A 20355-nucleotide genomic window follows, 5' to 3' on the forward strand; every position below is an offset into this window, starting at 1 on the left:
TTATAATGTCAGCCTGAGTTAAAATCATTGGGCAGATTCTAACATTGGGCAGATGGATGGTGAGTAAAACTCCATTCAAGTTCTTTGATCTTCATACTCTCCTCTGGGACTGGCAATTTGTTGTAGAGTATTGATTAATCTGTGTAGGAACCGACTTGGCAATGTCAGTAAAGGAGAACTAGCTGAATGGCATTACTTCAAACATCAGCTGCTACATTTTTAGCTCATTCTCCTGGGCAAAATGCTTAAAGGCTTAAAATATCTGTCTATAACACTGTCCCGCAAATTCCAGTTTTCCATTCCAGCAGAGTGGGTTTTTCCTACTGGGTCTGCTTAAGCATCCTTCACTCTGTCTTTGATTTGTTTGATTAGAACAATGTAGTGTTCACATTGATTTCCTTGGGATGGAACTCAAAAATTCAGGGACTCAGTCATACAGCTTTTGACAGGAAGAAGCACAGTTTCTCAGGAGTTTTGCCTTCTAGAACATTATTTGTTGATTTCAGTTTATCTTTAAATTAATCTTTGAACTGATGCAAGACAAATCAAGCCTGACTCTGCTGTTACATAAAACTGGAATCTGCAGCTATTTCAGAGACTGGCTCTCTTCTGTCACATTTTAAACACCCATAATAGCAACCGAAATTAGCATTTGCTTTTGCATTTAGGGTGAACCAGGGTTAAATGGTGTTAAAGGATTGAAGGGTGAACCAGGTCAAAAGGGTGACAGAGGACCCCTTGGTCTTCCAGTAAGTAAAGAAAACTTTCCATTTCAGTGCAAATCTCAGATTTTTCTTTCTACCCTAAACAACAACTCTGGTTTACTTACCATTGAGATTTCTGGAATTAGAAAACATTATGTCAGAGCAGAGCTCAGCCAAGTTCTGTTTTCTCCAGTGTTTCCTCTTGTGTTAGTGGAAGACCCCAAACAATGCTGTGGATGTTCTGTCATTCTTCAATTACATACATGCCAACCTTCCTCTTTCAGGGCTGACAGTTCTTCCCCCATCCTCCTCCTCCAAAAATGTCATGCTCATCATTCCACTATTTCTCCCAAATGCTTTTATAATTGAGTGCAATATAAGATTTGCTGTCAACTTTTTTTTTCTCCTTGGGTATCAAAAAACTGTAGCCCTCCTGGTGGCAGGTATGCAATTGGCCATTGTTGATGGCGAGAGGTCAGTGCTATGGCTCCTTGCATATCAATCACATCGTGTTCTACATGTTGTATGTTGTTTGTTTTTGGAAATTCCCCGTTATGAGGGTCTTTATAGCAATGGTGGATAGTATGGGAGAAATAGCTTACAAGTGCTTAAAGATTTTTATTTTTAATGAAAAAGGGATTTTTATCTTCATGCGCATTATGCCCCAACAGATTTTCAAAAATCTATTATTGAATATGAGGCTTTAGTTTCAAGCTTTTAGCATGCTGTCTATTCTGCCAATGCCAAATCCGTAAAGAACATTGTAGAATATATTAGTGAGATATGACAAAAATCAGTGATCATAGTTTATCCTTGTATTTGAGATATTGAGGTTGGGATTAATGACCACTTATTTTTCCCATGGACCCTGTGCTTTAAGCACTAAAGTATGCCACTTGAGAGCCAGGGTTTTATAGATAAGGCACAGGAGAATTTGTACATGTATTCACTTATTGATTAAATGATAAAACCCTATATTAGAAATAGGTTAAGTTACACCAATTAGGTCAGTGAACCACAGGCATAAAACCTCTAACATATGTAAGTCACTAATTCAGCATTCTAGGTAGATATCTCACACGTAAAAATTATCATTTGGCCATTTATTTTGAAATGTTATAATAAAGCATCAAAGAGTAATATAAACAAACTATTAACCTGATTTTTTTAGTTTTCTCCAATTTCAAAATTTAGAGCTGTTGATAATTTTTATGCAACATCTAGCCAAAATCTCTGTGTCTGCCACCATTAAAGAATAGTAATACACTTTTTTTTTTACTGTAATCATTAATTATACTATGGTTCATAATAGAATCACCCTGAAGGAATCTTGAATTAAAAATTCTAAAAATATCCCAAAAGTATGTTGTTTAGCTTCATTGGTGGGATTTTCAGCTGAATAGATTCTTTTTATCTGAAACACAAAATTGGGAAGTAGTTCTGAGACCTTGACATAGCATGGTCCTCCTAAATACTCTTGATCTTTAAGTACTATAAATAAATATTTGGGCTTTGAAGCCTCATCAAATAAGTAATTGTACTTATTCTTGAAATAAACATTGGAAATGTCACTTTTTTTATCCTTCACTGTTTTTATGTAGCCTAGAGTTCAAGGTAAAGAATAGCATTCATTGCCTGGGAACAGATCTAGATCTTTAAGACATTTTTTTTTTCATTCAGGCTTTGATGAAAGATTATTTGAAATGAATTGAGGAACAATTTAGTTTGGGAATTATTTTTTGTCCCGTCTCACAGATTCCCCCACCACACCCTGCTCTTGAGTTGTTTTCTTTTCTTTTCTTTTTTTTTTTTTTTTTTTCCCTGTTCTTAGAAGTCCCTCTAGTGGTCACTAACATGAACAGTAGGAACAGCCTGGAATACAATGACTATGATTCACATAAAATTCAGACTCATCCTGGCACATTGAAACCCATCATTGTTTGTCCACAAGCACTATTTTAACAAGCGTAACTCGGCCTCTATTTTTTTTTCCTCTGAAACACATACCTTGATTATTATAATGAGCCCTTTCTTACAAGATTGCCACTTTTCCCCCTTCAGAACCTAAAGAAATATATTGTAAATGATTCAGTCTCTAGAAAATGAATTTCAGATGGGATTTAGATAGAAGCCTCTGACTAGAACCAGTAACTACTTTGCAGTACACTTTGTAAACCTCATTAACTTGGTTTCTGTAAAAAGAATTTGCCTAATAGAAATGTCATTAAAAATGCCATCATCTGTGGGGTGTTTATTGTCACGTGGTTTGTTGTTGTTTTTTTTAACTAACAATTTGTAGCAATGTGATATTCATCCCAGAATCCCGTGACTGTGTATTATGTTGTTGAAGTGTTGCATTTGTTCATTGGCACCTCATACTAATCTCTGTTCTTGTCATTCGTGTTACACCCACCAACCCTGCTACCAACCAAATCATACAGGGAGCATCTGGCTTAGACGGAAAGCCAGGAGCCCGGGTGAGTCAGTCCCTGTCTTGCTCTGGCATGCTTTGTGGCTGTGAAACGTGCTTCAGGGCAGACCCCTTTGCTCCATGTGCTCTCATCAGGCGATGAGGAGGGGTACTCAGGGGCTGGAGTCAAAGGGGAAGGTGGACAAAATGGCGGAAAATAGGAAAGGTAGAGAGTGGGTTGCAGCTGTGTTTTGAGATCCAATCTCAACTGCCAGGATATCTTTGAAATCTCAAGTTCAAATCTGGATAACTTACTATGTGGGAAGAATGACCCATCCAATTGGCTTCATTATCTTAGTATCCCAGATGGATTTTTCCATAACCAATAAAATATTCCCTGTAATTCCATGAAAGAGGTCCTCTGAAGAGATTAAAGTAATATGAATTTATTTTAACTAGCTTTTGCTTTTAGGATTATGCCCATCTTAGAAATGTAACTTCTTCCTTGGAACTAACTTTCAAGTGTCTGTCCGTGGAATGATCCATCTGCCTTTTGTCATCTTTACTCTTTTCTTTGGTTCTTAACAGCTCCATCTCTTAAATTTCAGCTGCAGATACTCAGTATTTAGAAATCTTCCAAAGATGAACTTCGAGTTGGGGCAGTAAAGATCATTTAAGATGATGAGAATTCATCAAAATTAGAATGAGTTTGAAACTTGGAATTCTCTCATATCACAAGGCTTTAACAAAATAAACCAGGACAATAGAGGAGAAATGGAAGTACTGTAGAAAAATTGTGCTGGAATATTTCTACATTTGCACATATTATAATAAATTATTTGCAAATCTATGCAGAATCTTCCAATTCTTGCCACATTTTTAAGAATCTGAAAGAAATTCCAATATTTTCAGTTCTAAAAACCTGCTTTGGGCAGTCATTGTTTTTCTGTGGACCCCAGTGTTCCTATAGTGATAGATCTCCTATCACAGAGATCCTGAACTAACCGGGAGGCAGAATTCAGTGGTGCCATTAATCACCATGGCTGCCTGGTTTGTGACTTGAGAGCCTCGTGACTTCAGTCACTGAGGCAGAACCTAGAGGATCCCGATGAGCCCCTGCTGTTCCCTACAGAGTAGCAAAAAAAAAAAAAAAAGTTAAATGCCGTTTTTTTGTTTTTGTTTTTTTAACTTGAATCAGCATTGAAGCCTCCATGTGGCTGCAAACAAAGCTTCTTAGTGTGCTTGGCCAAGGGTGGCCATGAATGTGGAGAAAGGGCTTGAAGAAGAGGTGACAGGAAGGAAAGACGGTTTCATTTTTCTTAGGATTATGGGGGCAAAGTGAAGAGGCTCCATTTAGTCAGTGAAATATATAACTAAACATGATATATGGCTTTTTGTATGTACTCTTCATTGAATCATGCAGTTGATATAATTCATCCCTTTTGTATGAGTTTCTTGAAAACCACTGGTCTGAAAGAATCCTGTATAAAGCACTTTGAAAGGAGATGAGTTGTCTTACAGACATCCTAAGACATCATTCACCAGAAAAGGTCCAGAATAAATCAAAGCTGCTTTTCTTGCAGTACTTGTGGTATGTCTCATTGTTTTATTTTTATCTTTTTTTTTAGGGTACAGATGGTCCTATGGGACCTCATGGCCCTGCAGGCCCCAAAGGAGAAAGAGTAAGTTGTTCCTGAAGTTATTAAGCTTGAACTGTGTATTGAAGGAAACACAGAGCATGACTTTTCCATATTAGTTGACCTTGGACTGTTTATTTTCCAGAAGAAGTAAAGGGCTATCAAGTATTAAATGAAAATAGATAGCATTTTCAGTTCAGAGTCCTAACACTGAGAGAAGAAAACCACAGAGTATAAAAATAGAATAGGGCTGTCTTAATAAAAACAATGCATACATTTACATAGCTAAAATAAATAGCTCCAATTATTCTTCATCTACCCATAAGGAAGATATTTTCATTTGGCCTTCATCCAGAAAGTGGAAGTCAATGGGCCTACAATTTCCAGGAGTACCTATGCATTCTGGTTGATAATCTTTAATGTAAAGCTACTGTATTCATTCGGAATGTTATAACATTTTTCCAAAGGAAATTACAAAACCCAAGTATTCTTCTCTGCAGTTATATGTGCCCTCTGCCTTTTTTATAGCTAAAAAATGGCCTGTTTTTCTTTAGCCATAAGGAAATAATTTCTGTGCATTATAAAACAAAACCTTTCACTAATCTCTCTATTGCTAGGCCATGTTTCCATATCCTTGAGGGCGGGGGGGAGAAGACATTCAGAATGGAAGATAAATATCTGACACAAAAAAAATGTACTGAAGCATCAGCAGCTGATCATCTATCTGGAACTTCTCTCCCTTTTTCATTTCCTCACCTTGGAAAACTGTGTGTGTGTGTGTGTGTCTGAATAGGTTTGTATCATTAATTTCTCTACCATCCAGCAAGGATATAAAGAAAGCATCTTAAAAGTTAAGGCCTCAAAGTGTTAGAATGATTCACTATGCAATTTTGTGCTCTTATAAAAACTTGATCATTTTCACCAATCTGGAATAATTTACTATAAAAAAAGAGAGCCAGGTAGTGATTTCTTTGACATACCTTCCATTTCCCCAATTCTGCCTTCTATAAAGGGAATTCATTCATGTGATAAATATTTATCAAATGTTACTATGTGCGAAGCATAGTATGACTTCTAGTGTTAAATGGAAACACTCTTCTACTTATAGAAAGCCTACTTTGCTAATTTGCTCCAGTACATTGAATAATATCATTATAATTGATTCATCATCCCATAGTCTTTATTAGTCTTTATTATACATACATAGTCTTTATTATACATACATACTTAGTGCTGGAGAGGTAGCAGCTATTTTCCTTGAGCTAGAAGAGTTTGCAATCTAATTGCAGAGGTGGAAAAAATGTATGCAAGAACTAACTAGAGGAAGAGGCCCAAATGAATAGTACAGGATGCACGTGTGGTGTTGAAGGCTGACTTTATCCAAGACTGGTTCTAGATGGAGATGAGTCCTAAAAGAATATATGATCTGAAGCTGCTGTTGTCTTATTTCCAAGATCAAACCAACAACTTCTGAAGATCTCCTTAATTAAAAATATTCAAAAGCTAAGAGCCTCCACAATAATGATGTAGATTCACTTTCAAGCATCATATGAAGAAACCCAGCCCTGGTACTAAAATTGGAGCAGCAAATCTCAAGCAGTCTTTGGCAGAGTGCCCTGGGGCTCAAGAGGGTTTACCGTTTGGTCAATCAGCTGCTACTTCCGATAGCTCCACAGTGTCACAGGAGTATCAGGTCTCAGTGCTGGGGCAGAATTAACCAGAAGAGCAAATGAAGTCGATAAGAATTTTTGAAGGCATAGTTTAAGTCAGATGGCGTGCAGTGTGAAGTGTTACACTTGTATTTACTCAGCACGTTAACTATCCTGACTGGATCAGGTATCAGTACTCTCCAAGTGCCCCTCACCCAAAGTGCCAAACTGGAGTGCAATTCTCAAAGTTAATTGGGGTGCCATCTGGACTCTCATGGAAAAAAATTTCAAGTTTTAAAGAGGTAGGAATCAACAAGGCAAGGCGTCCTGGAACAATTTCTCAGTGTAGACATGCAAAGTAAAGAGCATAAATGAAATTCGACCAGCCTAAAAGAAATTAGGCCGTTGGCAGGCATGGTTACTCAAAATGTCTGCAATATGACTGACAGCATTAATATTCAGCTTCGTAGACTCTGGGTGCTCCCTGACATTGGCTGATTTCTTCATCCTCGGTAAACTGCTTCAGAACTCTATAGGATGTTGGGTTTGAGAGTTCAACAGTTCTTTGGGGATTATCTAATCCAGGAAAAGAAGTTACCCATTCAAATTACTGGGTGACTGTTTCATTCCTAAAAGTATTCAAGATGGGACCATTATGATGCTTTTGACTCAAAGGGACAGAACTTATACATTCAAAATGGCTTAAATGAGAAAGAAATATACTGGTTCTTATAGCAAAAGAGTTGAAGGAGGACTCTGGCTGTGCCTCAGGGCTTCATCTTCTGCCAGCAAGAACATTGGGAGCAACAGTCCCAAGCGTCCCAAGGTGAGATGGGCAGAGAACAGATATTATGCATTGGTGTCTCCTTAGCAAAGAAGACACCTTCCCCAGACGGCCCCCAGTGCCTCATTGGTCAGCAACAAATCATATGTCCACTTTCAAAGAAGTCACTTGCCAGAGAAAGAAAATTGCCTTGTTGGCTTAAAAGTCATTATTTAGGGAGGGCTAGTCGAGAATAGGAATTCTGCCAGCAGATGTTTTAGTGACAGCTTTATTCAAATAAGTCATAATATATTCATTTCAAAAAACAAAAACAAAGCCAAGTTTCTCGTTGGAGAAAGGGGAAGGCCCTGGTGATATCAAAATCTATAATCTGCATCTATTTCAAGCTAGACCTACTCCAGTGTCCATGATCCCTTATAAAACTCCCACCTTTCACCACACATATACCACTGTTTTTAAAATCATGAGTAAAACTGTCAAATCAAAATGAAGGAAACTGATTTTGAATTGATGCTCTTCAGGTTGTCAAACCCTATCCATTAAAAACATCACCTCTAATTGTATACTACCAATAACAGTTCCCATTTATAGTATATAATTTGTATATACTATTTGCCACCATATAATTTTAATATTACTATCACCTTTAATCTTTAGAACAGTTCTTGCAAAATGTGCATTACTCTTCTTCCTTTATGGCACAGAAAGTTTTGAAAGTCGCTGGAGGCCACACAAAGTTCCAGAAGTAGAATTCACATTTAAATCTGTGTCATTTAAAGCCTGGCTACTTTACTGAGCCCAACTGCTGCTGCTTCAGAAATAAAGTAATAATGAGTTCAATAAGTTTTTATTGTCTTCAGTAATCTCACCTTTCCTGTATGTGTCTCTACATAACAGTGCTTGTTAGCTTCACCAACCCCTTAAATTTAGATTCAGGAAGAATGAGTTGCATATAGATCCGGAGGGTAGAAAACAGGCGTGCCATGTCCCTTTGCAGGCAAAATCAGCTAAATCTGGATTTTTTTTGTACCGGAGATTGAATTCAGGAGCACGGAACCACTGAGCCACATCCCCAGCCCTATTTTATACTTTACTTAGAGCCAGGGTCTCACTGAGTTGCTTAGCGCCTTGCTTTTCCTGAGGCTGGCTTTGAACTCACGATCCTCCTGCCTCCGCCACCTGAGCCACTGGGATTACAGGTGTATGGCACTGTGCCCAGCTGAACTTGGCTTATTTACCCATGAAAAATGGTTTGCTGAACTTTAAACTTCTTCACAGGTGAGATAAAAGGTAATATTTTCTGTTAGGCTACTCATGTTAACATCACTATTACTCCTGAATTTTTCATGCTGAATACTGACAAACATTTTAATTTGGAGAGAAAAACACTATTTGAAATGAGGACTATCTCTGTAATCACAATTATTTCTATTCATGGAATAACCTTCAGTAACTTATTCTTTTTTTTTTTTTAATTTTTTTTTATTGGTTGTTAAAAACATTATAAAGCTCTTGACATATCATATTTCATACGTTAGATTCAAGTTGGTTATGAACTCCCAATTTTACCCCAAATACAGATTGCAGAATCACATCGGTTACACATCCACATTTTTACATAATGCCCTATTAGTAACTGTTGTATTCTGCTACCTTTCCTATCCTCTACCATCCCCCCTCCCTCCCCTCCCATCTTCTCTCTCTACCCCATCCACTGTAATTCATATCTCTCCTTGTTTATTTTCCCATTCCCCTCACAACCTCTTATATGTAATTTTGTATAACAATGAGGGTCTCCCTCCATTACCATGCAATTTCCCTTTTCTCTCCCTTTCCATCCCACCTCATGTATCTGTTTAATGTTAATCTTTTCTTCCTGCTCTTCCTCCCTGCTCTGTTCTTAGTTGCTCTCATTATATCAATGAAGACATTTGGTATTTGTTTTTTAGGGATTGGCTAGCTTCACTAAGCATAATCTGCTCTAGTGCCATCCATTTCCCTGCAAATTCTATGATTTTGTCATTTTTTAGTGCTGCGTAATACTCCATGGTGTATAAATGCCACATTTTTTTTATCCATTCATCTATTGAAGGGCATCTGGGTTGGTTCCACAGTCTAGCAATTGTGAATTGTGCTGCTATGAACATCGATGTAGCAGTATCCCTGTAGTACGCTCTTTTAAGGTCTTCAGGGAAAAGTCCAAGAAGGGCAATAGCTGGGTCAAATGGTGGTTCCATTCCCAGCTTTCCCAGGAATCTCCATACTGCTTTCCAGATTGGCCGCACCAGTTTGCAGTCCCACCAGCAATGTACAAGAGTACCCTTTTCCCCACATCCTCTCCAGCACTTGTTGTTGTTATTCTTTTTTTTTTTAAAGAGAGAGGGAGAGAGAGAGAGAATTTTTAATATTTATTTATTTTTAGTTATCGGCGGACACAACATCTTTGTTTGTATGTGGTGTTGAGGATCGAACCCGCGCCGCATGCATGCGAGGCGAGCGCGCTACCACTTGAGCCACATCCCCAGCCCAGTAACTAATTCTTTATAAGAATCCAAGGTTGTCATTTAAGCCAGGGCGAGTCTATGAAGTAGGAAAGACAGTAAGGAAGACAATGTATACATGAGCTTGTATTTAATAGAAACATAAAACCTTTTAAACATCTTTTTTAAAGAAATCAAAACATGTATGCCATTATATTCATTCATTCATGTTCATTCATTCAACAAATATTACTTATGTGCTGGATGCTGTAATGGAATGACGAGAGGTCCTGAAACCCTGAGGAGCTTATTCTAGTGAAGGGAGCAGAGAATAAATATTTGAGTGTCTCCCAGGGAGTAAGGGCCATGAAGTAAAACACAGCTGGGTAAGGGAAGGAGATGGTCAAAAGTTTCTCTGAACAAGAGAGATTTAATAAGGGGAGAAGTGTTTTATTACATTCCTTAAAATGTAGTACAAGTGAAGCATCTCTAATCCAAAAATTGAAAATTTAAGACTTCTCCAAAACCCTGAACTTTTTGAGCACAGATACAATGCCACAGTGAAAAAAATCCCACCCCTGATCTCATCTGAGGAGTCACAGTCCAAGTACAGGTATACTAAAAATACTATCTCAAATTACTTTGGGCTATGTGCATAAGGTATATATGAAAGAAATGAATTCTGTATTTCGGCTGGTCCCACCTCAAGATACCTCATCATGTATATGCAAATATCCCAAAATCTGAAAGCCAATCCATCCATTGGTCCCAAGAATTTTAAATAATGGATACTCAGCCTATAATTTAAGTAGTAACAAATGTTTCACAATAATGCCGAAGAAACCCAAGCATAGCATCATCACTAGGCAAACCCTTAGCACAACTGGGCAGCAGCAGTCTCTTTCTGTACTACTTTCAAAGGTCATTTTGTAAACTATGCCATGGTGGATTACTTTCCCTGTCACTGGCAGTAATCCTGTAGGAACCTGAATCTTTGAAATTTTGGTAGGATCGTACTTTAGTTGAGGCTTGGTACATAGACCTTAAGAGACCGTGTGGGGATGAAGGTGTGCATGTGTGATTTGGACTTTCTGCTTTGTGTTTTAGGGGGAAAAAGGAGCTATGGGAGAGCCTGGACCCAGAGGACCATATGGCCTGCCTGTGAGTTCAGTGTGCACGGCCACCACCTTCTGCATGACTGACTTGTCACTGACACAGTTAACCCTCCCCTTGTGGGGCAGACTAATCACATTAAAAAGGCAAAACCACTCCACTAATTACATAAATATAGATAATTCCGTGTTCTTCACAGATAGGTCACATTTGCCTCACACCCTCTCATCCTGTACAGACACACACCATGCATTTCACAAGACTGAAGGGCTCAGACTGTAGGATGAATACTGCTAACCTGAAAGCAGGATTCCAACTGACAGATAACGCCCTCCCTATGCCACCTGACTGGATGCTCCTAACTGCCACCTCCTTGAAAGGTCACTTTCTGAAAGCAGGTGTGGAAGTTTCATTGACAATGATCTTCTTCACACTTTATTTTTATAGGTTATTGATTAAAAGCACTCTTGCTAGTAAAGATGATCCTTGAAAATAAATTGGTATTTACCGTGAGCTGAACACTTGTGATCGAAGTTACTAAGGACAAATGGTCTTCAGAACATGGAATGTTGATAGTGTGCTATTACCAGAAAATTCACAGAATCCAAATTGAGACCTCGGGTTTACTTTTTTGCAGTAATTAGAATTAATTCAGTAGGGTGGGGCAATGAAGCAGCATATATTGTATTAAGGTTTTTAACCTCCGTGTACCTTCCACATAGTTTTTGTGAACTGAAATAATAACCTATGATTATTTCAGATACTGATTTTGAGATAGATGTCAAAATCTGATTAGTGGAATCATACCAGCTTCTGGGAACTTTGGGTGGATCCACAGAGGGACACACCAGGGTTGTCACCAAGAGAGCGAATTTCTCAACTTTGCATTTAAGAGTCTGATGACTCCTTTTATACTTGGGAATCATTCATTTGCAAAGTTTGCTTAAAAACAGTTTAAGTTGTGACTTTTACACTGTTAACATTCATATAGAAGGTGTACATTTGGCCAGATTAGAACTATTTTAACAATAAGAAGTTTTCACATTCTTCACCCGTTGAGTTAACTACTAAATTAGCAAATTAAAGTAGCATTGATTCTCATCCTCTAATAGTGCTGGCATGCCTTGAAATCAACTAAACAGTATTTTTGCTTTTGACTTCACTCTTGAACTGATAACTTGATAGCACTCCTTAAACTTTAGCAAAATGCCAATCTATTTAACCCAATATAAAATCAGAAAGAGACTTTCATGGCCCTTAACTGCAACACTAACAATCACTTTCCTTGATTTGAACAAATTTGTATTACTAATCAATAGAGAATCCTTTTCCCATTCCAGATATAATTGTTCTAATACAAATGGTTGCATGTCCAGGCAGCCTTAAGTAAAACAATAACCTATTCATGAAACTTAGGAACACTAATGTAGCTACTATGGTTCTTTGGCAGGGGAAAGATGGAGAGCCTGGTCTTGATGTAAGTAATAAAGACACAAACATCTATCTCCCTATGATAATAGATGCTGATGGTCTCCATCATCGAGGATAGCAAGAATAGTTATTTTTTTCTGTGCATGTAACTATGCATAGAGCATATATTGCTGTGCATGTGGACAGCAATATAGAATACACTAGTGTTTGCATGAGATAAACAAAGGCAAATTACAATTGCCTGGTATAAAATGAATAATAGATAGTAGATAGTGACACTTCACCATACATTCCCAATTTAGGGTACTCAACATCAGCATGACCCATTTATGGAAAAAATATGCATAAAAATCAATATACCTCTCCCATGCTACCCTTATGGAATAATATGCTTATTCTCAAAGCTGTCATGCAATATTTTTTCCTCTTAGCATTAAGTACCTATTTATTATTTTTCTCAGATGGCAACATAATTTTATAAAAGTAGAAAATGTCAAAAATAAGTGCTTCTAGAAATGATTAGTGCTTATTCTTATTATGTGAATAAACACAATAGCAAAAGTTATTGTGACTGCTTATTGAGCACCTGATATATGCAGGCATCATTCTTGTACTTTGCATATATCTTCTCATTTAACATTCACAACAGCCATGTGACAGGTAGTCATTAATCCTTTTTACAGTCAAAGGAATAAAGAGCAGATGTATGTGATTTGCTCAAACTTACACTAATTAGTGAACTTGCCAGCATCTGAATGACTATGCCAATATTCTTTCCATGCTAAATTTTCAAAATACTTTTAAAATTTGTTTTATTAGTTATACATGACATTAGAATGTATTTTGACATATTATACATATATGGAGTATAACTTTATTCTTCTGGTTGTACAAGATGTAGAATTACATTGGTCATGTAATCATATATGCACATATGATAGTAAGGTCCAATTCATTCTACTCTCTTTCCTATTCCCATTCCCCCTCCCATCCTTCATTCCCCTTTGTCTAATCTAAAGTAGTTCTGTTCTTCCCCACCACTTATTGTGAGTTAGCATCTGCATATCAGAGAAAACATTTGGCCTTTGGTTTTTTGAGATTAACTTATTTCACTTAGCATGATATTCTCTAGTTCTATCCATTTACTGGCAAAATGACATAATTTCATTATTTTTTATAGCTGAGTACTATTCCATTGTGAATATATACTGTAATTTCCTTCTCCATTCATCTGTTGAAGGTTCCATACCTTAGCTGTTGTGAAGTGAGCTGCTATAAACATTGATGTGGCTGAGTCACTGTAATATGCTGACTTTAAGTCCTTTGGGTATAAACTGAAGAGTGGGATAACTGGGTCAAATGGTGTTTCCATTCCAAGTGTTCCTGAGGAATCTCCATACTGCTTTCCAGAGTGGTTTCACCAATTTGTAGTCGCACCAGAAATGTATGAATGTGCCTTTTTCCCCACATCATCATTTTGCATCGCTAGCAATTAGAGAAATGCAAATTAACACTATACTGCGATTTCATTTCTCTCCAGTCAGAATGGAAATTATTATGCTACATTTCTTAGGAGAAGAAGCAAGAAACCTGTTGTGTACAGATAGAAATAATAGATTTCTAGCATCTAAGTGTTATTTGACCTAAGTTGTTAGATTGTTAGGTCATTTTTTGCTATTTTTAGTTCAGATTAATGAATCCTAAGATTTTTATTTCCCACAATGTGATTTTTACCACTGCTACACCAATAGACCTCTTGGTTTTGCTTTTATATCCTCCAGGGTTTCCCTGGTCCACGAGGCGAGAAGGGTGACCTAGGAGAAAAGGGAGAAAAGGTGACCTGTCCCTCCTGACCCGTGTCTTGTGTGATTCTGCTCCTGCTGCTGTCTGCTTTGCCGCTCAGCCTGTATGACTCCATCAGCCGCTTCCTCCGACTCAGTCCTGTGCTCCAAAAACACACTGACGCCTGATCTAAGAAATCAGGTTTTCAAAGATGAATAAGGAAGTCTACCCAGCCAGAAATGAGGGCACTGTCTAGCATAGAAGGAAAAAAAATCTAATCCCCAGATAGCCAAGCTATAATCTTTCAACTACCTGACACCAGTTTTTTTGAAAAATGTCCAGGGGGGTTTGAATTTTTCTGTTTCATAAAAATAAAATTACATAGCACAAACCTGCAATGGTATTTTGGCTGAGCCCATATAACCCTGTAAAGCCAGCATCTCATTTGTCTTTATGACATTCCCAGGAAATAGACATGTTGTGTATCTTGAATTTTTTTATTCAAAAAACAGGACAAGCCGTGTGATGAATAAACCACAGTTAAGTCCATTACACAGAGACCGGGACTTGCCACTGTCAGATTCAGAGCTGATTGCTGTGGCTTTTGAAAATGAGGATATTGGTATATTTTATGAGGTGAGCATGGAGGCTCTATCTCAGGACCATCAGCTCAAGTTTATAGGGGCCACTACCAAGCAGGACAGTTTATGATGGAAAGAAAAGTTTGGATTATGGATTCTAAAAACCCTCTTTTCTTTCCTCTCCTTCATTCTTTCCCTGTTTGTATTTGACTTGAATCTTTGACCTGATTTGATCTAAGAATGGTTGACATCAGACAAAGCATATCTATAATATTAAAGTAACTGGAATTAGGCTTTCACAATCCCAATTTAAAGGAATTCTGCTTCTCTGATTAATTCACTCTGATTAATTCTATTATTCTATTTAACACATTGTTTTCAAACCCCAGTGGATTCTCTTGAACTGTAAAGTTCACAGCTGCTGGAAAGCAAGGCCAAATGAGATTTGTCACAGAAAGAAGGATCCACAGACTGCTGTGCATGCTTTAGTCCTTAAGCACCAGTCAGCCTTCTATTGGTAAGAGATGCCATGCAGTGGCATCCAGAGCACCGTTGTCATATGCACTGAGCACTCAGGTGCTCTACATGTGACCAGCCTTTTAGTCCTCACAGAACACCCTGAGAATGGTGCTATTATTTCCCATTTCACAGACAAGGAAAGTGAGACCAAAAAAAGTTATTTGACTCTGCATTACAAATGCCAACTATAATGTTTTGAGATAAATTGTGCATGAAAACTGTCAGCACAAGGTGTTTTAAAGATTTTATGTATGTATTCTATATTTACCTAATGTGTTGTATGAGCCCCAAATCTTATTCACTCAAAATATGTCATCATATAGTACTCAATTTTTGGATCTTTTAAATAAGTAAGAGATTTGCAGTATTGGGCTGGGGGTGTAGCTCAGTGGTAGAGAGCTTGAATAGCATGCTTGAGACTCTGGAGTCCGTCCCCAACACCACAAAAGAAAGAAAGAAAGAAATTACCTATGTGATAGATTATGAAAGCACAAAGCTACAGAATATTAATCACCCATGCAAACATATTTCTATATACAGATTCCATGATTAGAAGTTTTATACTTAGGAAAATTAGATTCTAAATGTGAACATTTATGAATATCATACTTTGACATGAGGAATAAAAAATTACCAAGCACTTACCATGTGCTTATCTCCACAATGAGAGATGGTTTTGTGGTGCATAATTCAAATCACTGTTGTACATAATTCCTTGTATAATAGTGTCTCTTTTCCATAGAGCTTGATATTTGCTAAAATATTAATAAAAAATGAACCTCCTAGCCTACCACAACAACAATCCTGACAACTCTTTTGAGTGGTTAATCTGAGCTAATTTACCAAATAGAACTGAGTTCTAAACTAACACCCAACACACCTGGTCTCAGTCACACCTACTTGAAGAGGAGTCCATTGCTTTCTGGGAGGAAAGAGCTCATGCAAACAAGCTTAAATCAATTTTATGCTGTGGCATTCAAGTAATTTGCTAAGGAGCAACACCTTACTTCCAAATGCCCCTCCCATCTGACTTCCTATCACCCCAGCTCCATCTCACTCTGCCTTCCACGACTTTGTCTCTTATCCCGATCAACCAAACACAAAGTTTTGCTCTCTTTCCCAAGATTCAAGAAACCCAAATGTTTTTGATTCTGAGTCTTCTGATGCAATCTTTTTGGCACACAGGAGATGAATGAGGAGTTTTCACTTGGTCTGTCAGAATGAATGTATTAATTTGAATGCATATCTCATGTTTCTGTTCTGTGTATGTCTCTTCACCTTTGAATATTCATGTTGTTTTGCTTCAGAGATTTTTCAGTTTTATTGCAACTGCCATCCTGATTGCAGAATGAATGTACTAATTTAAATACGTATTGTATTTTGTATTCTATTGAGCACCAATTCTGTCCATAAATATACAGATGTTTATGTTAATGTGAAACAGCTGAGGTGCATTCCTTCCTTCCTTCTCCTTTTGCCTCCTTTCCTTAATTCCTCCATTCCTGTGATCCATGCAGATTTCCCACAACCTTTACCTTGATTCCTAAATACTAATTTCCATGGCTACATTCCCACTATGTAATTATCCTGCCTCCCTCATTTTTACCAAGTTCAAACTAGTTTTCCTCCATCAAACAGAATTTGGGGGGGCTTTCATTACCTTGCGATTAAGCTGGAAACTCATTTACCATTGTGAATATCTAGTATGAGATCAGTGAAAATTAAAGAAGACCCCTAGGTTTACAGAAACTTGCTTCTACAATTGGCATCCGTGCAAAGAATTAGTACTTTGAACATTTGTTTACCTGGCTTAATAAAAGTCTTTGTTTTGGTTTTCTTAAAAAAAAAAAGTTTAAAAGAAATAAAAGTATATTTTTAATACATTGAATTTTTTGATCAAAGCTTCAGAAAATAAGATTGGATACATTTCAACAAGGTAGAAGTTGCTGATATTTTTTTCCTTTTCCTCTGGCTCAATGCAGCTTTCAACTTATTAGAGGATTTGAAAGGAAGAAAGTTGACAGGTATTGAAAATGGGGTGCAGTATCCATTATTCCCCCGAACTCTACCTACCCCACTGGCTTCAATACAATTGGTATCTGTCATCCTCCATAGATCCATGGCACAAACCCCTAATTCACAATGACTGTGGCATGGTGGTGGGAGTTGGCACTGATCTGCCTTGCTGATATGTGAGCCTTTTGGGTCTCCTGCCATCTTTTGAGTTATCTTAAAATCCCTCAGACTGTTTGCCGGAGTCCACTGTCGCTCTCCAGGTATGTTATGTATTATAATATGCTTTATCTAAACCAGAAAACAGTGGTAAATGCCCTTCCAGATTTTTCTTGGCTAAGCCATATTTTGAATCACCTTTATTTCCCTCCCAAATAAAACCTGTCTTTTATTTAAACCCTTGTATCCACAGGGGGAAAAGGGAAAGAAAGGCAAAAAGGGGCCTAAAGGGGAGAAAGGAGAACAGGGTGCCCCTGGATTAGATGCACCCTGCCCGTTGGTATGTCTGACTCATGAACTGTCTCCAGGTGGCTTGTGTGAGGGGATGACACGGGAGAAGAGCAAGCTGGAGGGAGCAGTAGCCTCATTTAACATGGACTTTTAGATGCTAAGAAGCATCTCAGACCATCTTGGTATGTTCCCACATCTTGTCTCTGGCCACAAGCTCTACCTGGCTTCTTTAATCTCAAGTATTTCTTGTACAGCTGGAATCTGACTATAGGCTCTGAAGAGGAGCCTGTGCTATTGCTCACCCCTCAGGAGAGAAGGTCACTGTTTTAAGACGAGCCCTTGTTATGGGACTATGCCCAGTGCCATGTTACTTTGTTCATCTTCCCTGGATGTTACTTTTCCCTTCCAGGTTGCTCCTCTCCCAGGCTTTTATTGTTCTAGTTATTTCTTGAGCAGAATCTGTGCTTAAGTGAATTCTTGCGTTAGTAACATTATGAGTTAATCTTCACAAACAGGGATTCCGAGGCGTTAAGGGGGAAAAAGGGGAGCCAGGCCAGCCTGGCCTGGATGGGCTGGATGCCCCTTGCCAATTGGTACAGTATTTCTCTTTCCTACCACCCTGCATGCAGTTCCTTTGTTGATTATGTATTCATCTCTATCAGTGTAAAGTGGTTCTTTCTAGAGCAAGCTTTACATGATAAACATACTACATGCATGTGCATGAACAGGCTCCTTCTGAAACTGCAGAGGGAAGAGCAAAGCATGAGTTATCAGTGAATGCAAATTAATCTCACCACTGACATGACTACCGTATATGTGTTCTTTAAAATATTAATTTATTCAATAAATATTTAAAGATTAAGTTAGAAAAAAATATTTGATGCAGAGGGCACTGTTAGGCCATAACTTTTGGTTTTACCCCTCATTTTAACTTTTTTTCTTTTTCTCTAAAAGAAATGAAGATATTTTTGTCTCTTCCACAAAATTTTTATCAGGCCATAAATAAAACCAAACTACAGATTTAAAGCTTCTATGGTCAAGAGTTAACCAATTTGAGGGAATGCAGTTATGAGACCATGTGGAAGAAACCCAACCTTCTGAGATTACAAAGATAATAGTCTGCAGCCCAAACCCTCTTCTTTGTCACGTAACCTTTTCAACTTAATGGTCTCTCCTTTTGAAACTCACTTTCCTAAAGTAGACAGAACTCCCTTCTCTCCATTGGCATGAACTCAAAATCTTCCTTATACTAAAATCTAAAATTCTACTGGTTTATCCTTCTCCTTGTACCAATCTGGCATTACCAACTTTTCCCAAATATTTTATAAAGCTATTTCAACATTTTTATACCTTTAGACAATAAGAATATATTTTTGTAAAGTAAAAAGAAAAAATGTATGGTTATGTTATTCTTGAGCTGCATGTTCTTATGAGTCTTCGGTTCCAAGCATGATTCTTTAAAGGTAAATTCATGTTTCTCAAGCCTTTTAAGAGGTTGTATGAATAGAAAACAAAGTTATTTGGGCAATAATTCCAGTTATAAAATCTCAATATGAAGTGCCTAGTCTTATTTTTGTTTGCTTGGTATTGATAAGTTGTATTTTATAACCACTTTATTGTAGAAAAATATGAGCATGCCTTCATACTATGTCAACTTTTCCTGTCTCATTGATATCATTTGTATCTGAAGAATGCTGACACTTTAAGTAATAATAAATTTTGCAACATTTAGGAACCCCATCTCTTATTCAGAATGTTAACTGACTTCTGAAGAATTTAAATAGAGAAATAGATGAATGTCATAAATAACACTTTACTATAAAATCTACCTCGAGGCTGCCTGTCCTGTAATTATGTCTTGCAATATCTACTTTCAGTACAGGAATATGAAAAGTTATTGACATGTGAAGAGCTATAAACTTCAGATAGAAATGGTTTATCATTGATTATTTATCATTATCATGAATTCAACCAGAGTCCATAGTGACCAGAAAGAGAAGTTATTTTTTGATTTACTTAATAAAGATAATTGTGAATGTCTTTAAATGAAATGAGGAGATATAGTACAGATTTCTTATCTAAAGTTATAAACTGAGTAGATCCTAAGACCACCATGCTTTGTAAATTTCTTCTCCAACATTAGGAATAGCTTTTTCTATAATTTATGTATTTTTAAAACATGTTCTCACTGGAAAAAAATTTAATATATAGGGAGATAGTAATTAGTAAAAGATGGCTATGACTAAAGCCACCTAACAGATAGAAATCTTTTTTATTTTTTAAGCCCGTGGGCATGTGAACTATGAAGTTCGATCATTTTTGAGGAGTCTGAGGAATTCTTTTTCTTTTTAAAACAGGGCCCAGATGGATTACCCATGCCTGGCTGTTGGCAAAAGGTAGGTGTCATGGAATGATTTCTAAAGGAAGTACTCTCCTTTCTCTTGACCTGGCCTGGCCCTTTTCATTCAGAACAGATCTTTTGCATTTGACACTCATGAATGATTCCGGCTTCACAATATCTTGATGAATATACTTATTGCCGATTTCTTTCTAAGCTGATGTGTGAAAACAGTTCTTCACAAACATCATAATTTGAAACCTTCCCGACTTGATCCTTTGTTTGGAATGGAAAGGGGCAGTGGGTCTTAATGGTTTGCTGGTCAAATTCTTTGTCCTCTATTGTTCAGCATAATCTCCAATTGTGATTCTTTTTCTACTTATATTCAGTTACTTAGACCAATATGACAATATATGGTAGAACCCTGTCAATATTAGTCACAAAGCTGAGAAAGCAGAAAATAT

General features: G+C 37.4%; 1 protein-coding gene across 1 annotated transcript in view; it reads left to right on the top strand.

The window, feature by feature from the left end:
- Positions 1–19967, top strand: part of Col25a1 (collagen type XXV alpha 1 chain) — a 460559-nt gene extending 440592 nt beyond the window's left edge. Inside the window, exons 31-37 of the mRNA XM_071614023.1 lie at positions 3146–3181; positions 4743–4796; positions 10772–10825; positions 12228–12254; positions 13990–14043; positions 18069–18146; positions 19911–19967. Of these exons, the coding sequence (XP_071470124.1) occupies positions 3146–3181; positions 4743–4796; positions 10772–10825; positions 12228–12254; positions 13990–14043; positions 18069–18146; positions 19911–19967 (360 nt within the window). The remainder of the gene's footprint in view (positions 1–3145; positions 3182–4742; positions 4797–10771; positions 10826–12227; positions 12255–13989; positions 14044–18068; positions 18147–19910) is intronic.
- Positions 19968–20355: the final 388 nt, after the last annotated feature.

The sequence above is a fragment of the Marmota flaviventris genome, chromosome 7 (assembly GCF_047511675.1).
Source record: "Marmota flaviventris isolate mMarFla1 chromosome 7, mMarFla1.hap1, whole genome shotgun sequence".
NCBI lineage: Eukaryota > Metazoa > Chordata > Mammalia > Rodentia > Sciuridae > Marmota > Marmota flaviventris.